Source organism: Vipera ursinii (genome assembly GCF_947247035.1).
Source record: "Vipera ursinii genome assembly, chromosome: 1".
Lineage (NCBI taxonomy): Eukaryota > Metazoa > Chordata > Lepidosauria > Squamata > Viperidae > Vipera > Vipera ursinii.
Window position 1 is genome coordinate 86,656,751 of NC_139512.1, and position 23,121 is coordinate 86,679,871.

Genomic DNA, 23,121 nt, shown 5'->3' on the forward strand with positions numbered 1-23,121 from the left:
ATTTTATACAAATTTTCTTTATATGATACAGCTTTGGTTAATCTAAGTCACTTTTTTGAAATTTTCTTTATGTGATACAGCTTCGGTTAATCCAAGTCACTTTTTTGAATGCCGTTGTAACTGGTCACCAAATGAACTGTTGTAAGTCGGGGACTATCTCTACACCCAAAGTTAGCCACAAGTTCTCAGGGGGGCCATTTAAGCCCTTCCTTCCTTTTTATTGCTATTTTAAAGAAGGGTTCGTTACAATTACACACGTCTCCTTCCAGCTCTGAGGGAAGCTTGTGTATATTACACGGCAATTTTAATCCTCGGCAGCATTTATCCGAAACTCTCAAAACGGTTCCACTAAACCAGGGGTAGGCAACCTCGGCTCTTTTATGACTCGTGGACTTCAACTCCCAGAATTCCTGAGCCAGCCAAGCTGGCTCAGGAATTCTGGGAGTTGAAGTCCACGAGTCATAAAAGAGCCGAGGTTGCCTACCCCAGCACTAAACGAAGGGCAGAGAAAAGCAAGTCACCTCCAGGCCGCCAGGGGCCTGGTTCAGAGTCCCGGCTGCAAGTGGGCGTGGCCCGAGCCCCTCCTTTTCTCTCTCGAGGGGCGGGTCCGAGGGCGTGTTTCTGGCCGTAACCAGGAAGTCGGACCAGGAAACTCCTGGGACCGCCGGGCCAGCGGCGACTCTGGACCGCTGACCATGGAGGGTGCCGGCCGGGAGGTAAGCAGCAAATGGCGGGAAGGCGAGATGAAGTTGAGCGCGAGAGGAGGCCTGGAAGTAAGGCAGGCAGGCAGGAACCACAACAAGGGTGTTCGCTGCGTTTCGGTCCCGCTGGTTCCCACGTGATCCTCGAAAGAGTCTGGGGCCAAGGTTGAACGCGGTTCTTAACCCCCCCCCCCCACAAAGTCGAGGTCAGCCACCGATCTCCCAGCTTCATTTGTAGAAGGATCGTCAGGGTGGGCAGCTACAACTAATAGAAGCAGAGGGGCGCAAGTTCGCTATGCCCTTCCCCCTTCCTCTCCGGGCAGATGTACTGAGCACAGGAAAGTTTGTTTAAATCCCCAAATGAGAAAGGAGCGATTACAATAGGCGGTCTCAGGAAAAAAAAATAATGTGCTGAAGTTCATGTAGGAGGAGAAGTGCTTTGAGAGATCAACTTGTGTCCGGATAAATTATGGATTAATGAAGTCCCTCTCGGATGAACTGCTTGCTTGCCCCGTCTCCTTGACTCAACACGAACATCCCAGGATGGAAATTCTCCGTCATCCAGGTGATGGTTGTCCCAAAGGCGGTTGGAAGTCTTCCTTTCTGAGATCCCCAAGGCATCTTTTTCAAAAGGCAACTGGACTTGCTTTGTTTTGGCTTGAAGATGAGAAGGAAAATGGCTTCAAGCAACAACAAAGAAAGTCCAGTTGCCTTTTGAAAAAGCCCCTTTGGGATCTCAGAAAGGAAGACTTCCTACTGTACATGCAGTCCCAAACCCAACTTGATGCAGGGTCTAGCCTGCCTATATGCCTCCATATGGTGAGCTGTGATTCAGTTTTCCTGTCTACAGGAAATTTTCCGGATTTGACAGAATATCAGCAGGTAGAAAAGCCAGCACTACATAGGCAGAAATAATTGGTGGGTTTTCAACACGAATGTTTTCTATATACAGTTATTGAGACCCGAAGACCCTGTCAAGTCTATTAGATCTTTTGATTACCATACTGAAATCTTAAAACAAATATCTAGTTGAACAAGGTATCAGGGTATCTGTCTTTTAAAAAAATAACTGCAATGTTTGAAAAGATTATTTCCTCTTCCCATGATTGGGAGTATGTCAAATGCAACTATGAAAGGTAGCCTTATCTTTTAAAAATGAAAATTATCTGACTTAATAGTATTTGTATTGCTGTTTCCAAAAACTATTTTCATGAATGATTTTTGCTACCTCAGGTAGCAAGGAATTGTTTTTTTGAAGCCAGGTATCCCCAAAAGTGTTTCTGTGGGAAAGAATGGCTCACACTTTGATATGAAAATTTCCTGGTATTAAACTAAACTAATTTCCTGGTATTAAACTAGTTGGCCCATATGCTTCTCATGGAGATGTCAAGATTATCTTTTTTAGTTACAAGACTTACCTAATAGAAGGGAAAAGTTATTTAGTAAAAGCTTTTTTAAAAAACTGTCAGTCACATCACTGCCCTGCCCTACACATTATTTATTTTGAGATTCTCTCAAGACAGCAGTTTGTTATTTCCGGTAACTATCTAATAAAGTGTTAGCTACCTTATGTAAAAAATAATTAAGATGCTCAACATCACATCTTCAGTACTACTGAATAAATGCATCAAACAAGACTAAATTGCTCACTTTGGTTAAGGCCTAATATCATGCAATTGTCACTTATATGTTTCATCCCGAGGCAGGTGCACACCAAGAGTAATTTATTTAGGTTCCTTAAAAAAACACCATTCAAAGGACAATTGACTGATTTTAATTCAGTTTCCTGGTTGAGCAAGTTCCTATTTGTCAATGCTAAAATTAATTCCTTTGTTAGTGAAATAGCATGGGATCTGGTGGTGGTAGTTGTCGTTGCAGTTGCAAAATCATTTGATACTTTGGTGGTTTGTGTGATGCAGTGGGGGTATTTCCACAAGCAACATTAGGATCAGAAAAGAGATTTTATTCAGAACCATAGTTGAGAAGAAAACATGTAACTTTTTATATACTGTTGGCCCTTTTTGTGAAGTAAAATTGGCCATTAATTTGGGCTTGTGCTAGTTACTCTTTCCATTCTCCCATTATGTTAACTCTTTTTAGGTATGAATTCCCACTGATCTGTTTTTCAGGCAGGTAGGAACTGTGTCTGCCCCTACACTTTGTTCACATCTTTTCCCAGGATTGCTGTAAAAAGACATATAAGCATATTCCATTAGAACATAATTGAATGTGGAGTTTTCTTTGTGATATATTTTTCTCTTTTTGTATTTATGGTAGTCATTTAATAACAGAATGATGTCCCAAGGTACAAAAAGGCAATTTCCTCATTACTTGCAAGGATACAATTTGTAATGGTCTAAAAATTTTGGATCAAGAAATGTATTGTTTATTTGTTTTAATTTTCAGTGTCAAAGTCACAGCCATGGGCCCTTTCGTCATCATGGCCACACTTGGCCTAATCCGTATGAAGATAAAGATCTATCAAAAGAGCATGACATGCTGCCTTTTGTGGAGGACTACAGTAATTGTGACATTGTCAAAGCAACTCAGTAGGTTTCTTGAAACATCACATTTATTCTTATACCACAATTATAAAATACAAATCAGTTGTTAGCCAAAGTATATTTTATAGGAATGTGTGTAGATATAAAAGAGGATGTTAACGGAGAATATAACACTAAATGATTTCTACAGCTGGAAAAAGGTCTATTTATTGTAGAAAAATAAGTTTTCTCACATATTCCAAGTTCTGTTTCTAGGGCTTTGTGAGAAGAAGTTAGTATTTCCCTGTGGTAAGTTCTTTTACACAAACCCTTCCATTGCAGTTGTAAACCATGATGAAGTTTTTATATAGATGTAGTATAAATATAATATCTTAACCATGATTTGGAATGGCAAAGTGTATTCCTAAGAAATATAAACACACCTATAGTTGAAGTAAGTAATAATTTTAAAACCTTCATTTATACATGTTAAAAAGTTAGATCAATATTTTAATTTCAGTTTTTGAAAATAATTGGTTACCTAACTAGAAATTAGTCTTTTCCACGTAGAGAGAGAGAGTAGAACCTTCATGTAACAGAAATGAATAGTTAGCTGAGTATCTGAATACTAAAGCTGTTTAAAGATGCAAATAAGAAAATAGCAGAAGTCTCTTTCAACTAGAGCTCAGTGTGACTTCATGGACCCATCCATGTAATTTTCTTGGCAAAATAATATAGGTGTAATTAGCCATTTCCTTCCTAGGAACTTTTTTAAAATTTTCATACTCTAGCTTAAAAGCCTGTTTTTTTCTGATGTTCTTCCATCCAGTTACTAACCAGACCTGGCCTTGATTACCTTTCAAGCAGAAATAAGGTCAGACAGGTTCTACCACATCTTAAATATAAAGCAGGAAACTATTTCATAGGTATGACCAATAATTAGGATCAGTTGCTAGATAAAAATCTACAGCTTCATTTTATAAAATCTGGAGTGGTCTGTTAACAAATTTTAATATACTTCTGAAACTTGTACATTGCTGAACTCCTGGCAATTAAGAGCAGTAACACAGAATAGCCTAATTATTGCTTCATATGATGCACTAAGGCAAAACTAAAATCACTTTATGTCTTATACATACTGAATAATTTTTGAAAATTGTACTTCTGGATGTCAGAATATTGTTCGGAACTTTTGAATGTTAGAATATAGATTCTCGCTTCCTTTTGTTTTGCTATTGTTTGGAATAACCAAGCAACATATTATGTCAATAGTACATCTCAAGCATTTTAGGCTTGGATGCCTATGAGGATATTTTGTTTATTTTTGTCCCTTCAAGACAGTTTTAATTCCTGGAACTAAATGGACAAGTATGTGGACACTTCATGAAATTTTCTTTGCCATCGTTTTTGGAACTGGTTTATCATTGCAAAATAATTTAGCTCATTTCATGCCTAAGGCAAGGGTTAGATTCATTGTCTTTTGGTTCGTGTCCCAGTGCCTTTAATTAGTATACCAAGCTAATTTTGTTATGAGAGATAATTATGCTAAACCTCAATAAATATAATAGATATAGTATCCTGTCACAAGACTATCTAAAACTGTGTAGTGGGGTGCCCCAGGACTCTGTTCTCGGCCCAGTACTCTTCAACCTCTTCATCAACGATTTGGATGAGGGGATAGATGGGAACTCATCAAATTTGCAGATGACACCAAGCTGGCAGGAATAGCCAATATTCCAGAAGATAAGCTTAAGATACAGAAGGATCTGGTCAGACTTGAACACTGGGCGCTATCTAACAAAATTGAAATTCACCGGTATAGTATAGGTGGTACCTTGCTTAATAGTAGTGACTGTGAGAGGGATCTTGGAGTCCTACTGGACAAACACTTAAATATGAGCCAGCAGTGTGCTGCAGCTGCCAAAAAAGCCAGTATAGTGCTAGGCTGCGTTAACAGAGAAATAGAATCAAGATCAGGTGAAGTATTAATACTTCAAGCGCAAATAAGGTCAGACAGGTTCTACCACATCTTAACTATAAAGCAGGAAACTATTTTATAGATATGACCATTAATTAGGATCAGTTGCTACTTGCACTTTACAATGCCTTGGTAAGGCCACACTTGGAATACTGCACCCAGTTTTGAGCAACAAAGATGATTAGGGGATTGGAGGCTAAAACATGTAAGGAATGGTTGCTGGAATTGGATATGTGTAGTTTAATGAAGAGACTCTAGAAAGAGTACAGAGAAGAGCAACAAAGATAATTAGGGGACTGGAGGCTAAAACATAAGGAATGGTTGGTGGAGTTGGATATGTGTAGTTTAATGAAGAGAAGGGTGAGGGGTGACGTGATAGCAGTGTTCCAATATCTCAGGGGCTACCACAAAGAAGAGGGAGTCAAGCTATTCTCCAAAGCACCTGAAGGCAGGACAAGAAGCAACGGATGGAAACTAGTCAAGGAGAGAAGCAACCTAGAACTAAGGAGAAACTTTCTGACAGTTAGAACAATTAACCAGTGGAACAACCTGCCTCCAGAAGCAGTGAATACTCCAACACTGGAAGTTTTTAAGAAGAGACTGGACAGCCATTTGTCTGAAATGGTATAGGGTTTCCTGCCTGAGCAGGAGGTTGGACTAGATGACCTCCATGGTCCCTTACTACTACTACTACTACTACTACTACTACTACTACTACTATTATTATTATTATTATTATTATTATTATTATTATTATTATTATTATTATTTTCCAACCAGTCTTATAGTAGAGACATAAACATCCAAAGTTTGTTCTAACCATCCAAGTTCATATTTTTATTTCAGATTTGGTCTATTAGAGCGATGTCAAGAATTGGTAGAAGCAGGATATGATGTAAGACAGCCGGACAAAGAAAATGTGACACTTCTTCATTGGGCAGCAATCAACAATAGGTTGGATCTTGTAAAGTAAGTTGTCAATATATGAATTTATCAGACTTTATGAGCAAAAGAAGGGCTTGACTAGTGTAGAAACAGAGGCAAAGAAGTACAGTAAAGGCACACATTGCAGTCAACGTAGCGGTAGTGGGCAAGGCTGATAGCAGCAGGTGGACAGGCAGCCAAAAGGGCAGAGATTGAAGTTGAAGAGGAGTTGAAGAGGAGGCAGAGAAATCAGTCCCTTATCTAGTCAAAGCTGGGTGCGTCCTTGGCTAACAACTGGTAAGATTTAGTTAACAATGGCAATGAGGAGTTCCAGGTTGGCCATTGCTAAATGTTTCAGTAACATGACTTCACATTTTACAACTGCTTTTCGCTTAGTGACAGACATTCTGCTGCTACTGGTAGTTGCTATTGTATTTTAAGGACTACCTGTATATTTCAGAAATACTCAACTCCATATTGTATAAATATTGTGACAATAAAAAAATTACAGTGTGTTTATTAGTATAAATTTTAAACCTCTTATAGCTTTGTTGCAAACAATACAATAAGCATTATACTTCATTGTAGATTTACAAATATACTTATAAATGTTTGTAATAGAGAAGGGAGAAACTTGAAGGCCTTTTGCATAGGTGGGAAACAAATGCTCTGTTCAGGGTCAAGAATTCAGTAGCTACAAAAATGTTTCAAAACTAAAGATAAATGTAGTTTAATGATAAATATCTTAAATATAATAAAATACATATTGCTGATTTTTTTTCAATTTAAGTATTTATTTAAATACTTAATGAAAGGTAAAAGTTAGAGAAAATAATATACAGATGATGTATATCAATGTACATCAACATCATCATTTAAATATCAAGTAAACTGTCAACATACAAGTTTAATTGATGATGCTGATGGTGATGGTCCAATATGAAAATTGAGTGCAAAGTTGCCCACTATTTGGAAATAATGATGATAAACTTGCTTCTTTGGTTAAAAAGAGAGGCCCATCAACTTTTCCCAAATGGAAAGACTGTCATCCTTTTCAGTGAAAGCAAGTTAAACAGAAGGAAATCCATTAATTTTTTTAAGAGTTAGGATTCCAATTTGTCTAGATTTAGAAGTGAAGAAATATATAAAGCTCATTTCATAATTTTAAATATTTTGGATCTTTACCATCAATACTATAAATGACTAAACTAAAATGGTAGGATGGAAAACATTTTCTGCTTTGGGAAACCATCTTTTCATAGAAGGGCTGTTTCCAGCAGTAGAATTATGTTATTTGAGAAAAATCACTTTAAACCTAGAGGATTTAGTATAAGCTCACAAGAATGATATACTGTATATAGAGGACTTCTGCTAAAAGAGAAGGAAAAAAAACTAACTCAGTAGTTTATAATAGATTTTTTTTGTACTTGTCTGTTGGTATTTGTTTATTCCTGTTTTTGAACTATACAGTGTTACTGCAGTACTTGCCATTAATTGGTTATGGAAGTACCAAACCACATGACTTACCACATGACTCTTTCTTTAGGCTGGGAAGAACTTTCTGTCTGCCCCTTTTCTTATGTCAGTGACTTCCCAAATGGCCGACTTTCTGTCCATTCTCTATGGCCGTCCCCCTCTTCCTATTGCAACATGGCAAGTATCAAAAAACAACGAGTACTGGGACAACATTTTTGCATCAAAATGAGTCGAGTACCAAATTCGATGAGTTTTAAAGCAGTTGAGTACTAGGGTACCACTGTATAATTTATTAAGACTCCTGTGTTGATAGATTTGTCAAAATTATTTTGTGACTTTTTAAATATTTCTCAATTATCTGTACCCATATTTAATAATAAAGGGATTTTTGATTGAACTGCAGACAAAGCTGCTTTCTAAGAATGTATGCTATATTATTAAATATTAAATAACTTTATTTCTAAAAATATTGTGCATGAAAAGCCAGGGAATAATCCACTTTCAGAAGAAGCATTCAATCAAACGTAATATACAGGTAGTCCTCACAGTGACCACAGTTGGGACTGACAACTTCATAATCACTAAACACAAAATCATATGAGCGCAGCATGATTTTACTTCCAGATTCTCCATTAACTTTGCTTGTTGCAAGCCAGTTGGGAAGCATGCAAATGGCAGTCATGTGAGTGCAGGACAGTGCGGCGGTTGTAAACAATGGTTGCATTGTTATAACTTCAGACGGCTGCTAAACAAAACGGTAGGTGAGGGTTATCTGTATATGTCTTATATAAAAGGATTTTCTTAGATGTTAACAGTGCAGTTTGACCCTGTGTTAATTCATCATGTATTTATAAACCAATTTTCCTTTGTTATCACACAGGTATTTTATCTCCAAAGGTGCAGTAGTCGATCAACTAGGAGGAGATTTAAATTCAACCCCACTTCATTGGGCAATTAGGTTTGAAGCAAATCCTTCTTTTGATTATTGAAATGCTTACAGTTGCCTGTGTAGTATTGTGATACATTAGGGCAAACTGAAGTTTTGATTTTGTGACAGTGACTTTGCATCTTTCATCTCACAGCCAAAGACTTGCTTAAGTGGGATTTTACGTCAACCTAGAGTCCTGTCCTTCTGCATACAAAAAATGGGGCTGGGAAATAGAAGCCATTCAGTTGTTAAGAAGACTGACATAAGACAGAGTGAACATCAGGAAAACCTAGTCGATGTTCTGAGAGGTTTCGTGCTGACATCTTGCAAGCCAAACATCTTCCCATGTTCCTATCTTCCATACTGACTACAGATAGTCTTTGCTTAATGATCCTAATTGAGATCAGAATTTCTATCGCTAGAGTCAACAATAAGCTGAGGGTCTGAGGGTAGGTTTTGTTGGTGCTAGACTTGCCTCCACGCCTCACTGAATCCTGCAAGCCAGCCCTCCAGGACAACTTTTAATGTGCGCTTCAGAACACATGCCAGAAGCGCTCCTGGAAAACCTGTCTGTGGACTTCAGTGTGCTAGAAGCTGTTGGCCCTTTGCAGGAGGAAAGCTGGAGCAAGAGCAAGCACGTTCTTGCTGAAGCCTGCCCTCATCATTCCGCTTTGTCCAATTCTGCCACCACCTTTGCTGCCTCCTCCCCAGCTGGACCCAGCAAGCTCTCTTTGGCAGATGAGAATCAGCCATTTTGCTGTACTCACTGCATGCATCCCCTGGCTACACCCTTGCCCAGCTCCTGGATCATGGGCCAGTAGCAGGAGAAAGAAGATACTGGGCTGGGGATGGCAGGGAGCAGCAGTGTTTTGTGGCAGAGTGGAGGGCAGAGATGGGGCTGATAGGCGCATGGGTGGAGTTGAAGTTTGTGCGGATAGGCTGCCAAGTGCCCGAATTTTAATCACAGGAATGCTGCAAAGGCTGGAACTCTTAAGACCAGTGATAACTACCATTTGTTCACTACTGTTGTAAGTTCAAGTGGTTGCTGAACAAATGATTTTTATGTGAGTTGGAATGATAGTTTGTTAGTTGGAATGATCTCTCAGGCTTTATGTGTGACTCACTATGCAGGTAGTCCTCGACTTACAACAATTCACTTAGTGACCAGAGTTACAATGGCACTGAAAAAAGTGACTTATGTCCATTTTTCACACAGCTGTTGCAGCATCTCCAGGGTTATGTGATGAAAATTCAGATGCTTGGCAACTGACTCGTGACATAAATAAAGGTTGCAGTCTCTTGGGGTCATATTTTTATTTATTTATTTTAATCCCATTTATATCCTGCCCTTCTCCGAAGACTCAGGGCGGCTTACAATCTAAAGCACAATATGCTTAGCTATATGGGAGCATATGTGTTTTGTCCATACGTAGGTCACCTGTATGCACCAGCATATTGTTCTAAGCGAGGAAATGTTAGCGATAAAAGCCAGTGGAGGGGCGGATACAGTAGTGGGTAGCAGAGGAAGAGTGGGAGGTGGGTTCATGCGCAGAATGCAGGGGATGATGTGAGATCCTAATACTTTTCCACTATTTATCCCTTAAGACTCCTCCGGCTCTGCCTCAGCCAGATGTGATCAGCCCTCATCTGGATCTTACTCAGAATGGCTGGAATGAACGTCTAACGAACAATAGAGGCAACATTTTTTGCCTTGCACACACATATACCTCCTTTTAGCTGGGATTTGCACTTGGCTATTACTAGTTTTCGGCTGACCCTTAAAAAACTGTGACAAATTTAGAGCTGAATCAATTTCTTATGTGTTTGTTCCATAACATTACTTTCCTTTTTTTCTTAAATGTTTTTTAATTCTATATTTAATCATTTATATCAGGGCTTTTCAACTAGTGGTACGGGTACCACCTGTGGTACATTGGCACCTGGCAGGTGGTACCCGACCATCCTAGAAAAGTGGTAGCGGGGCAGGGGAATGAGCTGAACTGGTGGCAGCACCGCACAAGCCTGAGCGAGAGACGGCTGGAGCTGCAGGGCTGTCAGAGCTCAGTGGAAACGCCAGGATCAGCGGTTCTTCGGGGCTGTCAGGGCTCAGTGGAAGCACCAGTCAGGCTCCAGGTGGAGCTTGGCGCTAATACTAGTGCTTCTGCTGAGCCCAGAAGAAGTGCCGATCAGGTGGAATGTTGCAGCATCTCCAGGGTCTTGTGATTTACATTCAGATGCTTGGCAACTGATTTATATTTATGACGGTCACAGTGTCCCAGGGTCATGTGAAATGACCAAAACCTGCTGCAACCACCCAGCAGAGGGGGGGGGGGATAAAAACCAAACACCCCCCCCACCCCACCCCCGCTACCAATCCTGAACAGAAATCCTCACAACAATGAAAACCTCAGATAGGACAAAGAGCGCCGAAGGGTGGGGAGGCAGGCGTCTTGCTCGGCTGTAGCTTCGGGGGCAATTTTTTTCAGTGCCATTGTAACTTCGAACAGTCCCTAAGGGAACTGTTGTAAGTCAAGGACTACCTGTACTTCATCACTTTTTTCCTCTTTTTTTTGTCATCAAGTTTTTGACAGCTTGCTAGGTGACTGGTGGTACTCGGATGAGTGGTACAATGGATGAAAAGGTTGAAAAGCCCTGATTTATATTAGCTCACACATATTTTGGTTACCATTGTTCCATAATTAGGATATTTTTGCTTTTGTTAACTTTCACTCTCACTCTGAAGTTTAAATATAAATTCTGAAATTTAAAGCCCCCCCCCCCCGTTGACATGTATTAGTATTTCTTTTCCATTAGAAATAATGTTATTTTGTCTCGATAAGAAAATGTTTTAAAATTAAACGTGCTCTCTTTTTCTAGGCAAGGGCATTTATCTATGGCCATATTGTTGTTAAAATATGGAGCGGATCCAACTCTTATTGATGGAGAAGGATACAGCAGCCTGCATTTAGCTGTGCTTTTTCAACACATGCCTATCATAGCTTACCTCATATCAAAGGGTCAGGTATGTGACTTTATACAGTGCTGTAATTAATCATGTAGCAGGCATTAAGTTAGCAACACGGTTGTTAAGTGAATCTGACTTGCCCACTGACTTAATTTTGTCATAGGTTCACGTGACCCTGGGATACTATAGTAGTAGAATATTCACAGAGAAGGTATTCCACAGGAGGAATGCCAGCATTAAGGAATCTCTCTTGTGAGATCACCAAACTCCTTAGGCAGCAGTCCCCAATCTTTTTGACACCAGGGACCTGAGGGAGGGGGGCAGAATGGTTTTGGGTTGGGGACCCTGGCCTTAGGAGACAGGATCCTCAGGAGGATCTCTATCAAAGATCTTATATGGGCAGATTCATATTGAAATATTGGGAATGTCAGCCAATATTGTAATACTGAAAAATATTTTTAAAAGTTGACTCTTTAAAATCCTGCAAAGTTCTATGTTATGGGCCTATATTAAAATAAACTGCAAGGCACCTGGGCCATAATGAAAGTACTACTAAATTACAGATTGTTCTTGAAACGCAGGACATTAATTGAATTCATTGCATGGGTTTATGGCTTCAGTTTCTGGTTGGGTGGTTAATTCCATTTCCTGAAATGTTAATATTTTGTCATATTTAGAGTGTAGATACTACTGACCTCAATGGATATACCCCTCTTATGCTGTCAGCCCACAAAGTAATTGGGTGAGTAATGATTGCTACTGCTCAATTCAGTGAGAATGTCTAAGGGGAGAATACACAAAAGATAGTATTACTTTCAGGAAGGCAAAACAAGTTACATTATTTGTTACCAAAGCAGTTGTTCTCATCGGTTTAATCCCTGGAAAAAAAGTTTTATACAATACATAACTGAGCTACAATAGTATGACATTGAGGAAAGAATCTATTTTTATTTCATTTTGATAGCTTAATTCAAATTTCTTGTTATTTTTTTCTTGTTTAGTTTTCATATTTTTGGATGAAATTTAGAGTTTTGGAAACATCTTTGTAGGACAAAGTTTACAGTGTAAAACCATTCTCCTACCTCATCCTAGAATATTATAATATTGAACTACTTTATTGAATCATTTGCTAAGCACTCTAGTCATTTTATAAATGCTTTACTTCCTTCAAATTGCTTTGTTATTACTGCATACCACAACCAGTCTTTAACTCTACATTCACACAACACAGTCCGTGATTCAAGCCTATTTACATCATTCTCCATAATCTGTAAATGTAAACTGTGCCAACTTTCTTACATTCACATATTCTCACTATCTTGCTGCAGAGCAAAATCTGGCCTGCTTTCTCCCTGGCAGGATTACATTTTCCAGGTTGTTTTCATTATCACCTCTTGTACCTTTGCAATCAGAATTCTCTGCCAAATATCTTCCCTGGTATCCTTAACTAAATCCTGTAAGTAACTGTCCATTTATTCTTTGTCTTTTTTCCCCTTTTTTTATAATGAACCATAACAACATTCTTCCGGTCATTAGAAACAGATAACAATCTTAACATGCATGTTAAACAAGTTGTAAATTATTCCACAAGCAAACCACACATATTTAACATTTCTTTAATTGCTCTGTTTACATCTGCAGTCTTACCATTATTCAACATTCTCACGACATTTATTGTTTCATTTCTTTCATGGGTATTTTTTGGGGGGGATGCTAGCATGTATGGCATTTATTTCAGGTCTGCTCTTTGATATATTGTTACTACTGCTGTGTAGATTTCAAATGTTCCTCCCAACAGCTCCTCATTTCAGTTTCATTCCAAGTAATTTTAGCCCTTTCATTTTTAATCCCATTCATACTACTAAAGAACTTATTTTATTTTTATCTTGTTTTTATTATGTATTGCCCTGTTCACCGCCCTGAGTCCTTCGGGAGAAGGGCGGTATACAAATTAAATAAATAAATAAATAAATAAATAATAACTCTTTTCACCCACTTATAATGCAGACTTTTAATTTCTATCAACATTGCTCTGCATTTTCCATGCCTCTTTAAGTCTTACCCATTCCTTGTTCTCTTTCACCACATTCTTTTAACTTTGTTTTCCTCCTTATGTAAATTCTTTCTCTCCTCATTTTGCAACATTCGTTCTTTTGTATGCGTTCTCTATTCATGTCCCAATACACTTTTACAGTCCTTTCAACCTATTAATATGCAATTATTACTCTTGTATTTTGTCTTCAGGATCAGTACTGCAGGTTTGTTACTACAGTATAGAAAGAAATTATGTAAATATTGTCTTATTAAAAGTTGTAATATCTTTGCTCTTCTAATTTGTACATTTTTATTTTCACCAAGGCGGGAACCTACTAATTTTCTAGTAAAGTTTAATCCAATTGTCAACGCTGTAGACAATATAGAAAAGAACACTGCTTTGCATTGGGCTGTTATAGCAGGAAACGTTAATGCTGTAGATGTATTGCTAGAAGCTGGATCCAGTCTGGATATCAAAAATGCCAAGGTATTATTTTCTGACAGTTAGAACAATTAATCAGTGAAACAGCCTGCCTCCAGAAGTCATTTGGACAGCCATTTGTCTGAAGTAGTAGTAGTAGTAGTAGTAGTTAGTAGTTAGTAGTAGGTGCCTTGGGTGCAATCCCAAAACAACTGGAGCACCACTTGAACACCATTGGCATTGACAAATTCGCCATTAGTCAATTGCAAAAGGCGGCCTTACTAGGAACTGCTTCCATCCTGCGACGATATCTGTAATACCATCAAACATCCACATCTGCCTATCCCAGGTCCTTGGTAAGGACTCGATAGGTAGACAAAAATGCCAAATCCAGTCTGAACATCTGGCTGACTGTGCCAATAATAATAATAATAATAATAATAATAATAATAATAATAATAATAATAATAATGATGATGATGATGATGATGATGATGTTGGAAGGGACCTTGGAGGTCATTTAGTCCAACATCCTGCTCAGGCAGGAAACCCTATACTATTTCAGACAAAATAAATTGTTTAATTAAATCAGGGTAATTTCTAACATCTTTAGAATAAATAAAGTTTATATCTCTGTTGATCTTTATTTTGTTACAAAATGTACTTTCTAGAATATACAAATTAATTTCAACTTGGGAAGCTGTGATTGTACATGACAGGTGATTATGTTACAATAGCTCATCATGTTATTAATGCATTTGAGTATCAACATTTTATTTATTCTTCCAACTCCAGATGTTAAACATTGGGATAGGTTTCTCACTATGCAATATATATGCAACATTATGCTTATTCAAGTTTCGTAGTAATAAGGTAGGATTTTCAAATGAAGCAGCCCAAAAGATCTGTTTTCTATTTATATTGTTTTTTTAAAAAAAATACTGTTGTTTTCACCTAAGGGACAAAGACCACTTGACCTTGCTCTTCAAACGAAAAATCGCATAATTATTCACATACTTGACGAAGAAGAAAAAATTAGAATTAGAAGAACATCAATGTTTCTTCGGTTTCTGGAAAAAAATGAGGTACCATAAATTGAAACAAATAATGAAATGCAGTTTTCTAGACAAAAATTGTTGCTGAGTATATTATTGACCATATTAAATTTTACTACTACCAAAAAAGATATTTCAGATAGAAATGGTAGCAATTCACAAAAAAATAGCCTTAGAATCTCCTGATAGAGTCACTATAAAAAAATTTGGCAGAATATAAATGAGGAAAGCAAAGAATAAAGACAGATGAGGAAAAGAGTTTTTGTGGAGTGTAAAGAATTGATAGCCAATATATCCAAAACTGCTGTGAGAAGGGTTTTACTTAATTTCCTTGCAGCAGTAATTCTATCTCTTTCCCTTTCGGTAGTAACAAAGAAAAAATAGGAAATATCCTTAAATCTATTGATTTTGCTGCAAAACCAGCCTGTTCTGTTTCTATTTCATTTGGGCATTATATGAATTACTACTCAACTAGTGCTTTTGCCACTGCCTTTTTCATTCCACATTTTTTGAAATATGTATTTATGTTTAAAGTAGATAGGGAGAGGTGTTTTGAGGTATTTAGGAACTAGATCAAGGAGATAACAAAATAATTTAACAAGCTTAGTTACATAGATTTGTTAAATATTTGTAGGTCTTTATATTAATAAATTGATTAAATTATATTTTGCATGTTTTTAAAACTTCAATAATAATTGATTTATTGTGATTTTGTTAATTGCGATGGTGTTCAAGTAGTGCTCCAGATGCAATCCCAAAACTTCTGGAGCACCAATACCACCGGCATTGACAAAATCACTGTCAATTGCATAGACATCTTTATTTAGAACAGCTTGCATCTTGTGCCAACACCATCAAACAACAACTATTCCAGCTCCTAGGGAAGGAGTTGATAAGTGCTACCAAATTCAGGCTGAACATCTGGCTGGCAGTGCGACTAACAATAATAATATGGATAGAGGACAGCAGTTAGTTCAGAGACAGAACCAAAATGAAATATCACATTTAACAGAAGACATTTGTTTTCAGACTTATATATGAGGCTACTATGTAAATTTGGGAGGTCTGAGGCTTTTTTCCCCTTTCCATGCATTATATTTTTGCTCAATTTTTCTCATTTTGTAATGAAGTTTTTTTAAATTTAATTTTATTTAGTTTTTGCTATTGTTTGGCTCATCGTTGCTATTGATATGGACAATAGGATATGTAGCAAGCTTAAATTCTGACTCATGGCTGTTGAAAGGAAGCTTGCTGATCTTCATATTGGTTACTCTGTCTTTCTTTGCAAGGTAGGCATATCTAGTTTTCTTATAGTTATTTCTGCAGCATGTAGTATATTCTTTTCTTGGTTCCTGGAGATGAAAGCAGCAGGGAAGGATAGAGTTAAGACTGAGCTTCACATTTTTTCCTGTCCCATGGAGGAAACACCTTCCTTTCAGTCTTGTATACTGCCTTCTCAGGGAAGCAATAGTTTTCCATTAGTTCTCTCCACACAAAAGCATCTCCTTGGCAACCATATACCAGCTAATCAGCATGCCAGCAGGAAGCCACCTTCAGGAGAGCCACAAGCTAAATTAGGAGAATGACCTAGAAAATGGAGGAGAACATTGACTGAAGAACCTGAGGGGACAGAACATGGAAGAGGCAAGTGACGGTGCCATGTTTGAGCCTTCATGCAACACAAAACTGAAAACCTATCAAAATTCCACCTCCCCTCCACCCCTTGACAGAGTGGGCACCTTGGGGTCCCAACTATGTAGAACTTCCAGAAATTCTAGACAATATCCACAAGAAGACAAGCAAGGAGAGAGAATGGACAGCTGAAAGAGCACAAACCCAATAGTTTGTTTCTCCTAAACAGGAAACAGGCAAGATAAGTTTCCCATCCTGCATCTACTGGGTGGTTTGAGAATGCATTGCCTTCTCACAGCTAGCAAAATGCTGCTTTTTTCTCCCTATGTCACAACACATTCTGCAAGAGGTGAGGGCAGCATTGGGATTCAGGCAGTTTGCACCGGTTCGGCAGAACCTATACGTAATTTTTTGTTGAGTTCGGCGAACCGATTATGATAAATCTGCGCAAGCCTCCCCTGCCACCTCCCTCCATCAGGCCTGGTATCTGTCCACCGGCCCTCCGTCATTGCCGCCACACTTTCTTGCGCGCACTATCTTGCCGCCCTACATCAGCCAGCATCTCCCTTCTTCCTTCTGGAAATGGCAGCCCCGCTTTCTGCCTCTTTTCTCCCGGCAGAAGGGAGGAAAGGAAGGACGCTAAACTCCGGGAAAACTACTCCCATCTGGAGCTGGGCAAGGAAGGCCAGGCTTCCCTTCCCCGATGGTCCTGCAAAGCTCTTGAGAAATTGCTTCACTTCCCACAAGGCTGGCCTCGGCACCTGCTTCAGATGGCAAACAGATGGCTTTGCTCTTTTTCTCCAAGAGGCCCTTTGAAATTGCCTCCCCCCCCAAATTGGCTTTTCTGCCTTAAAATCCAGAGCAGACATGTTTTCCTCCTGATTAACTGAGGATATGGTAGCTACTGGTATGATTTTTGTAAGGTGCTGAGTGCCTGCTGATTTTGCAAATGCAGATTTTGCACTGCATTGTGTCCCAAAAAGTGCTATAACCTTTTACACTGACCTCACTCTGTTCGGTCGGCATGGATGTACATAGGGAAAGTGGAGTTAAATGACCCCGTCATCTAAAGGTTGCTACATAATCTTTATTTTCTTATCAATTTTGTATGCTGCTATAATCACAAAAAAAACACTCTTGAGCATTATGACAGAAACTTACGTTTGTAATTTACCTCACTGGTGTCATGCTCAGTATGGGCAACAACATTTTAATGTCCTTACAATTTCTGCCAGTTACTTGTGGCTTATAAGTCTCTTTCCTGTCAGTTTCATCTCTGGTAACCAAGAACAGTAGCTAGACTTAAAATAAAATACTTTCTGGTCAACAGAAGATGCTGAGAATGAAAAGAACATTAAGATGTAGCCAAGTGCCTCAAGAGTCAACATGCACATTAATTCATTGTACTGGTACAGAATGTTTTTCCATTTTCACGCGTCTTCCAAATGCAACTTTTTGTTATGACAATAGAATGTAAAGTAAAGGAGAAGTTAAAACACAACCAGCTAAAGTCAATATATGCAATTGAAGGTAAGTTTCCTCTATGAGGACAGGAAACTGCCTTTCAGCTGAAAGAGGAGGTTTAACCTTTCGAAGTCCAGCTCCCTTTTCCACCAAGTCCATCTTCTGGTGATCAGAAAAGTAAATCACTGTAGGCAAAAACACCATCCTTTTATAACAAATGTTCTTAGAAGTTCGAGGTTCCGGCGAAAATGCTTAGTTAAAAACATTATGTCTTAAGTCATCATAGCAACAGTTTAGCTTCCAAGGTATTGTCCAAGATCCTTTTCATACATTGTGTTTTCTAAACAGAAATCACTTCCATATGGAAAATGTATGAAATCCCTATTTTAGATGTTACAATTATGAAATTATTTATATCATATGGGGTAAATATACTACGACAATGATCAAATACGTCTCTCTAAGAGTGCATGCATCCATTGGAGTTTCAAAAAAAAAAATCCCGCATGCAAATAAATCTGAGTTTATGTATTCTCTTTCCTTTTGTGTTCTACTTTCATTTTTTTATCCGAAACCAAGATTTTTGAATTTACGTAAACATAGGTATTTTTTTTCTAAATTTTTACATGCGATATTGTAGCTATTGCAGAAATACGTTTGGATAAATGTATTAATTCATCTGAGAGGTTCATGTGCTGAACATTTGTAAACGCTGCTTGACATGTTTGTGTCTAATAGTGGGTAAATTTACGCCAGCAACTCTTTCTCGGCTTAATTTATTTCATAGAGTTTTCTTGTGGGTGTAAAATTAGGTGATAGCCTATATATGCCAAAGATAGGTGGATATAAATGTGCTAAATAAATTAAATACTTTTCAATGTTCCATTTAGGTTCTTCATAGGATTCAACACAGTAAAATATTTCCCAGTAGCGTTTTTGATTAGTTCCATCTTTTGGATATTATGGACCTGTTTCATCTGTTTCCTGCCTAATATCCTTTGCTGAAACAATAGTACAGAATGAAGAATTTCTTTAAAGTGTACGTGTGTGTGTGTGTGTGTGTGTTGATTTTTATAAGGAAGTTCACTGGAAATAAATTGTAACATTATACTATAAGCTGCCATGAAACCTTCAACATATTTGCTAAGAAAAAAATGAGTTGCTAAAAAAAATATTATTATTAATGGCCAGCGATCTGGATAAACTAAAAAGAAGTAGACTTTTTAAAATGGCATGTCTGTCCTACTGGCTGGCTGTTAGTAGTGTCTTGATTGTTGTTTCCCCATGCAGCCTCTGCCACTTTTCCATCAATGTTATCCCACACTACATGTCATTGCCCCATCCTAATCTTTTCCCTTTGCTACTGTGCAGCTTTTGCGGCTTCTCCTTCCTTCTCTTCTGTCTCATCACCCCGTAATTGCTAAACTGGTTACTGGGAAACTACAACTTTAAAAGTATGCATTTTTCTGATAAGATACCTAGACAGAAAAGTGCACTGAATTTTAAAATGGAGTGGGGTAGATGCCATTGTTTCACTGGTTGGTGGAACATTTTATTAGCATGGTGGCTATTTGGAGGTCATTGAAAGTTTCCTTCTCAGATCTGGGTCTATGATTTAGGCCCAGTATTACCAACATTAACATGCCTGAGGGGTTCATTCAGTACTGTAAAACTTCTGTTTGTATTGAGTATTTTTCTAGATTACCGCCAACAAATCTAGAAAACACATCCAGTTTTTTGACAGTATCCTTTTCTGCTGGTGAGAAGGAAAAACCATGGACAATTCATTGTTACAAAATGCAGATGATTATCAGTAGCAAGGAGATTAAAAAAAAACGCTGGTACCTGAACCACAGATCATTGTGCTATGTTATCTGTGCATTTTTTTTAAAAAAAAATAGCCTTTAGCAGACAGCAAGCAACATTACAGTACTTCTCAACTTGAAGATGCATTTCCCTAAAGCAGAGGTCCCCAACCTTTTGGGCACCGGAGAGTTTTTTCCACGGACCGGAGGGGGTGTAGGTTTGCATGCTGCTTGCATCCCGCAGATGGGTCTTCACTGGTTTGCGCGGACCAGTTTCTGACACGGACCGGGGGTTGGGAGCCCCTGCCCTAAAGTTTCTGGATAGTATAATCCAGCTACTTTTCAAGGCAAGATTTCTTTTTGGCCTTAGAACAAGATGTTCTCTTTGCCTTCAAATTTGGTGCAGAGTTGTGTTTTGTAAGTCAAATTCTTTGTGTAGTTTATTTACTCAGTTTTTATACAATATTCACTGGTGTACAACATAACATGGGCATATTAAAATATGTAGTATGAAAAAATACTAAAACAATTTAAGTTTTCAATTCAAATTAAAATAGAAAAAATATGAATAATATGAAATATTGTACTGTACCTTCTATACAGTACAGTTTCTTGTCTTTTATCCAATCCAGTTTATAAAAATCATGTTTAATATTAAAAATATAATAGAATCAAAATAATTATTGTTTTAAAGTGGATTTAATTTGTTCTGTTAAACAGTATTTTACTGTTAATTACCATCTCCAAAGAGAATTTCTCTTTTAACGTGCTTTTTAATGAGATCTTATTAATAGTTTTTTATGAATTAGTTCGTGAGAAATATTTGGGCATATTCCAACTGCCAAAGGAACATAAATCTACTTAGCTCTTGAGAAAGATATCTGGTAATTTTGCAGTCACGGCTTCTGCTTTATGACTTTTAAACATCCTTTCACAAAATTGCATTTACTATGTTGTTTGATATTCACCCTACTGACTAAGCTATCAATCATAGTAGGTTTTATGTATCTTCTGAAAAATCATTTGAATCATATTATATAAAGAAGTAAAGGGGTTCTGAGGAAATAGGTAACTTTTAGATAACACATTTTCTTTGAACTTTTTTTAATGCCACATATTAAATAACCTAAGATTTGTTTTCCTGTGGCTGAACAATTATGTCTCAAACTAAGATATTTTAGTCATACATCAGCTGTGGATTTGATAGATTCTCCCAAGGGCCCCTTCATTACAAGAGCCTGGAATTGGCACACTAATACTTGACACACACTTTGTTTTCTTGCATAATCATATTTCCCTCCCTCCAAGGAAAACCAGGATTGCTATTCCAATTTTCATAAAATGAGAGTCAGTACAAAAATCTATCAAAACCAAAAGGCATTTGGCAGCTGTAAGACAATTTCATGATGGGTGACAAAACTTGTGTCTGTTATCTATTGGTGCCTTATTGTACTATTCCTAATTTTTGAGATATTTTATCTGCTTTGCTCCTGCACACCTCCTTGGCTTGTTCAGGTTGCTACGGTATTTTTGATCAAATGAGCAATGAAATGTGCTAACTAGGGTTCTTGTAAATTTAAAAGCTTTTTAAAACATGCATTATAATTTGTTTATTGCTTCTTCCTGCCATGTTGTTTTTGTTGTATTTAACTTTGAAGTATAGCTTGGAGGGCTGTTTATGCACTTTGATATGTGAATTATGGAAACAGAGTCCTTAACTAGAGGCCACATTTTCCAGATACAGCTTCACATCTTCCTTTCTTTTTTGGCATGGTGGGCCTTATCTATTATTTTTACAAAACTTTCAGAACCGATCCTGGATTTATTACAAGTACAGAAGAAGAGATTAAAAAGGTATTTTCACACATTCAGTAGTTCTTTTCAAGTAATTACAATATAACAATAACGAAAAGCAATATTTCAGCATTTGCTATGTTTTCTTTAAAATTAATCAAGTATTGCCAGTGAGACGAACTTAGAAAAGTGTTACAGGTGGTCCTCAACTTACAATCACAATTGAGCCCAAAATTTCTGTTATTAAGTGAGACATTTGTTAAGTGTGTTTTGCCCCATTTTACGACCTTTCTTGCCTCAGTTGTTAAGTGAATCACTGCAATTGATAAATTAGTAATCCATAATTAGTAATTAAGTGAATCTGGCTTCCATATTGACTTTGCTTGTGAGAAGGTCGCAAAAAGTGATCACATGACTTCGGGACACTGCCACTGTCATAAATATGAATCAGTGCCAAGCATCTGAATTTTGACCATACGATCATGGGGAAGCTGCAACAGTCATAAGTGTGAAAAACGGGTCACCAGTCACATTTTTCAGTGTCATTGTAACTTTGAACAGTCACTAAATGAACTGTTGTAAGTCGAGGACTACCTGTACTCTGGAAGCAGAGAAAAGTCGGTACTTCAAATATAAAGGAACAAAGCCAAGCCATAGTATGGAGACTCATTATGATGTGGGAGAGAAGGCCGTTAATGTAACTGGGCAGTGTACTGTATTGGAAGCCTTAAACTATGCTTTGCTTTTGCTTGTACAAGTAGTCCTCGGTTAGCGACGGTAATTGAGACTGGAATTTCCATCGTAGTGCAACACAGTCGTAAAACACAATATTCCATGACTTAGCAGTGGCAATTTTGATTCTTCCAGTTGCCATTAAGCATGACATCATGTGATTGCTATTTGCAGTCCCCTCTTAGCCTCCCCATTGCCTTTGCTTGTCAGAAGCCAGCAATGAAGGTTGCAAATGGTGATCATGTGACTTCCGGGTTGTCATTCTGAGCCAGTTGTTGAGCGCCTGGATGCTGCAACAGCCAGAACTTCAAAGATCGATCAGAAGTACCACTTGTTCAGTGCCATTGTAAGTTCAGTGTCGTTAAGCGAGGACAGCCTGGTTTGAGTTTCTGAAGTGATATGTAGGCTTTTCCCCAATTGTTCGACGGAATAAGCTCCAGTGACAAAATAGCGATAGCATGTTTTTGTGGCTGGAAATATCTGGATAGAATGTTTATTGACATCAGTCTTTCAAATGTTGCTGAATTTATGAATGTGAAAACAAAAGCAGGGCAAGGTAGTAATTGGGAACTAGGTAGAAACATACCTTGAATAGCTCAGAGGGAGGAAAGTTTGTTCCTTGTCCTCCAAGAAGTACAAAATTTACACAAGTGTCAAATTTGGGACTGCAAGGAAGGAGAACACTGTTTGAGTTTTTTAATAGTAGTAATATCATTCCAAAGTATTTGA

General features: G+C 37.9%; 1 protein-coding gene across 5 annotated transcripts in view; it reads left to right on the forward strand.

The window, feature by feature from the left end:
• The first annotated feature begins 621 nt into the window (after nucleotides 1–621).
• The window catches only part of ZDHHC13 (zDHHC palmitoyltransferase 13), a 33,873-nt gene continuing 11,373 nt past the window's right edge, over nucleotides 622–23,121 (forward strand). For 3 of the 5 annotated variants that reach the window (XR_014491552.1, XR_014491553.1, XM_083355299.1), the window contains exons 1-11: nucleotides 622–716; nucleotides 3,108–3,250; nucleotides 6,009–6,131; nucleotides 8,443–8,520; nucleotides 11,368–11,512; nucleotides 12,133–12,197; nucleotides 13,814–13,976; nucleotides 14,870–14,995; nucleotides 16,121–16,254; nucleotides 18,952–19,052; nucleotides 21,596–21,720. Coding sequence is in view for 3 of the 5 variants with exons in the window: in XM_083355299.1 (XP_083211425.1) it covers nucleotides 696–716; nucleotides 3,108–3,250; nucleotides 6,009–6,131; nucleotides 8,443–8,520; nucleotides 11,368–11,512; nucleotides 12,133–12,197; nucleotides 13,814–13,976; nucleotides 14,870–14,995; nucleotides 16,121–16,254; nucleotides 18,952–19,052; nucleotides 21,596–21,720 (1,224 nt within the window). In the remaining 2 variants the exon portion in view is untranslated. Of the gene's footprint in view, nucleotides 717–1,134; nucleotides 1,267–3,107; nucleotides 3,251–6,008; nucleotides 6,132–8,442; nucleotides 8,521–11,367; nucleotides 11,513–12,132; nucleotides 12,198–13,813; nucleotides 13,977–14,869; nucleotides 14,996–16,120; nucleotides 16,255–18,951; nucleotides 19,053–21,595; nucleotides 21,721–23,121 lie in introns of those variants that run through there. The other 2 variants (XM_083355300.1, XM_083355301.1) reach the window with 2 other exon arrangements.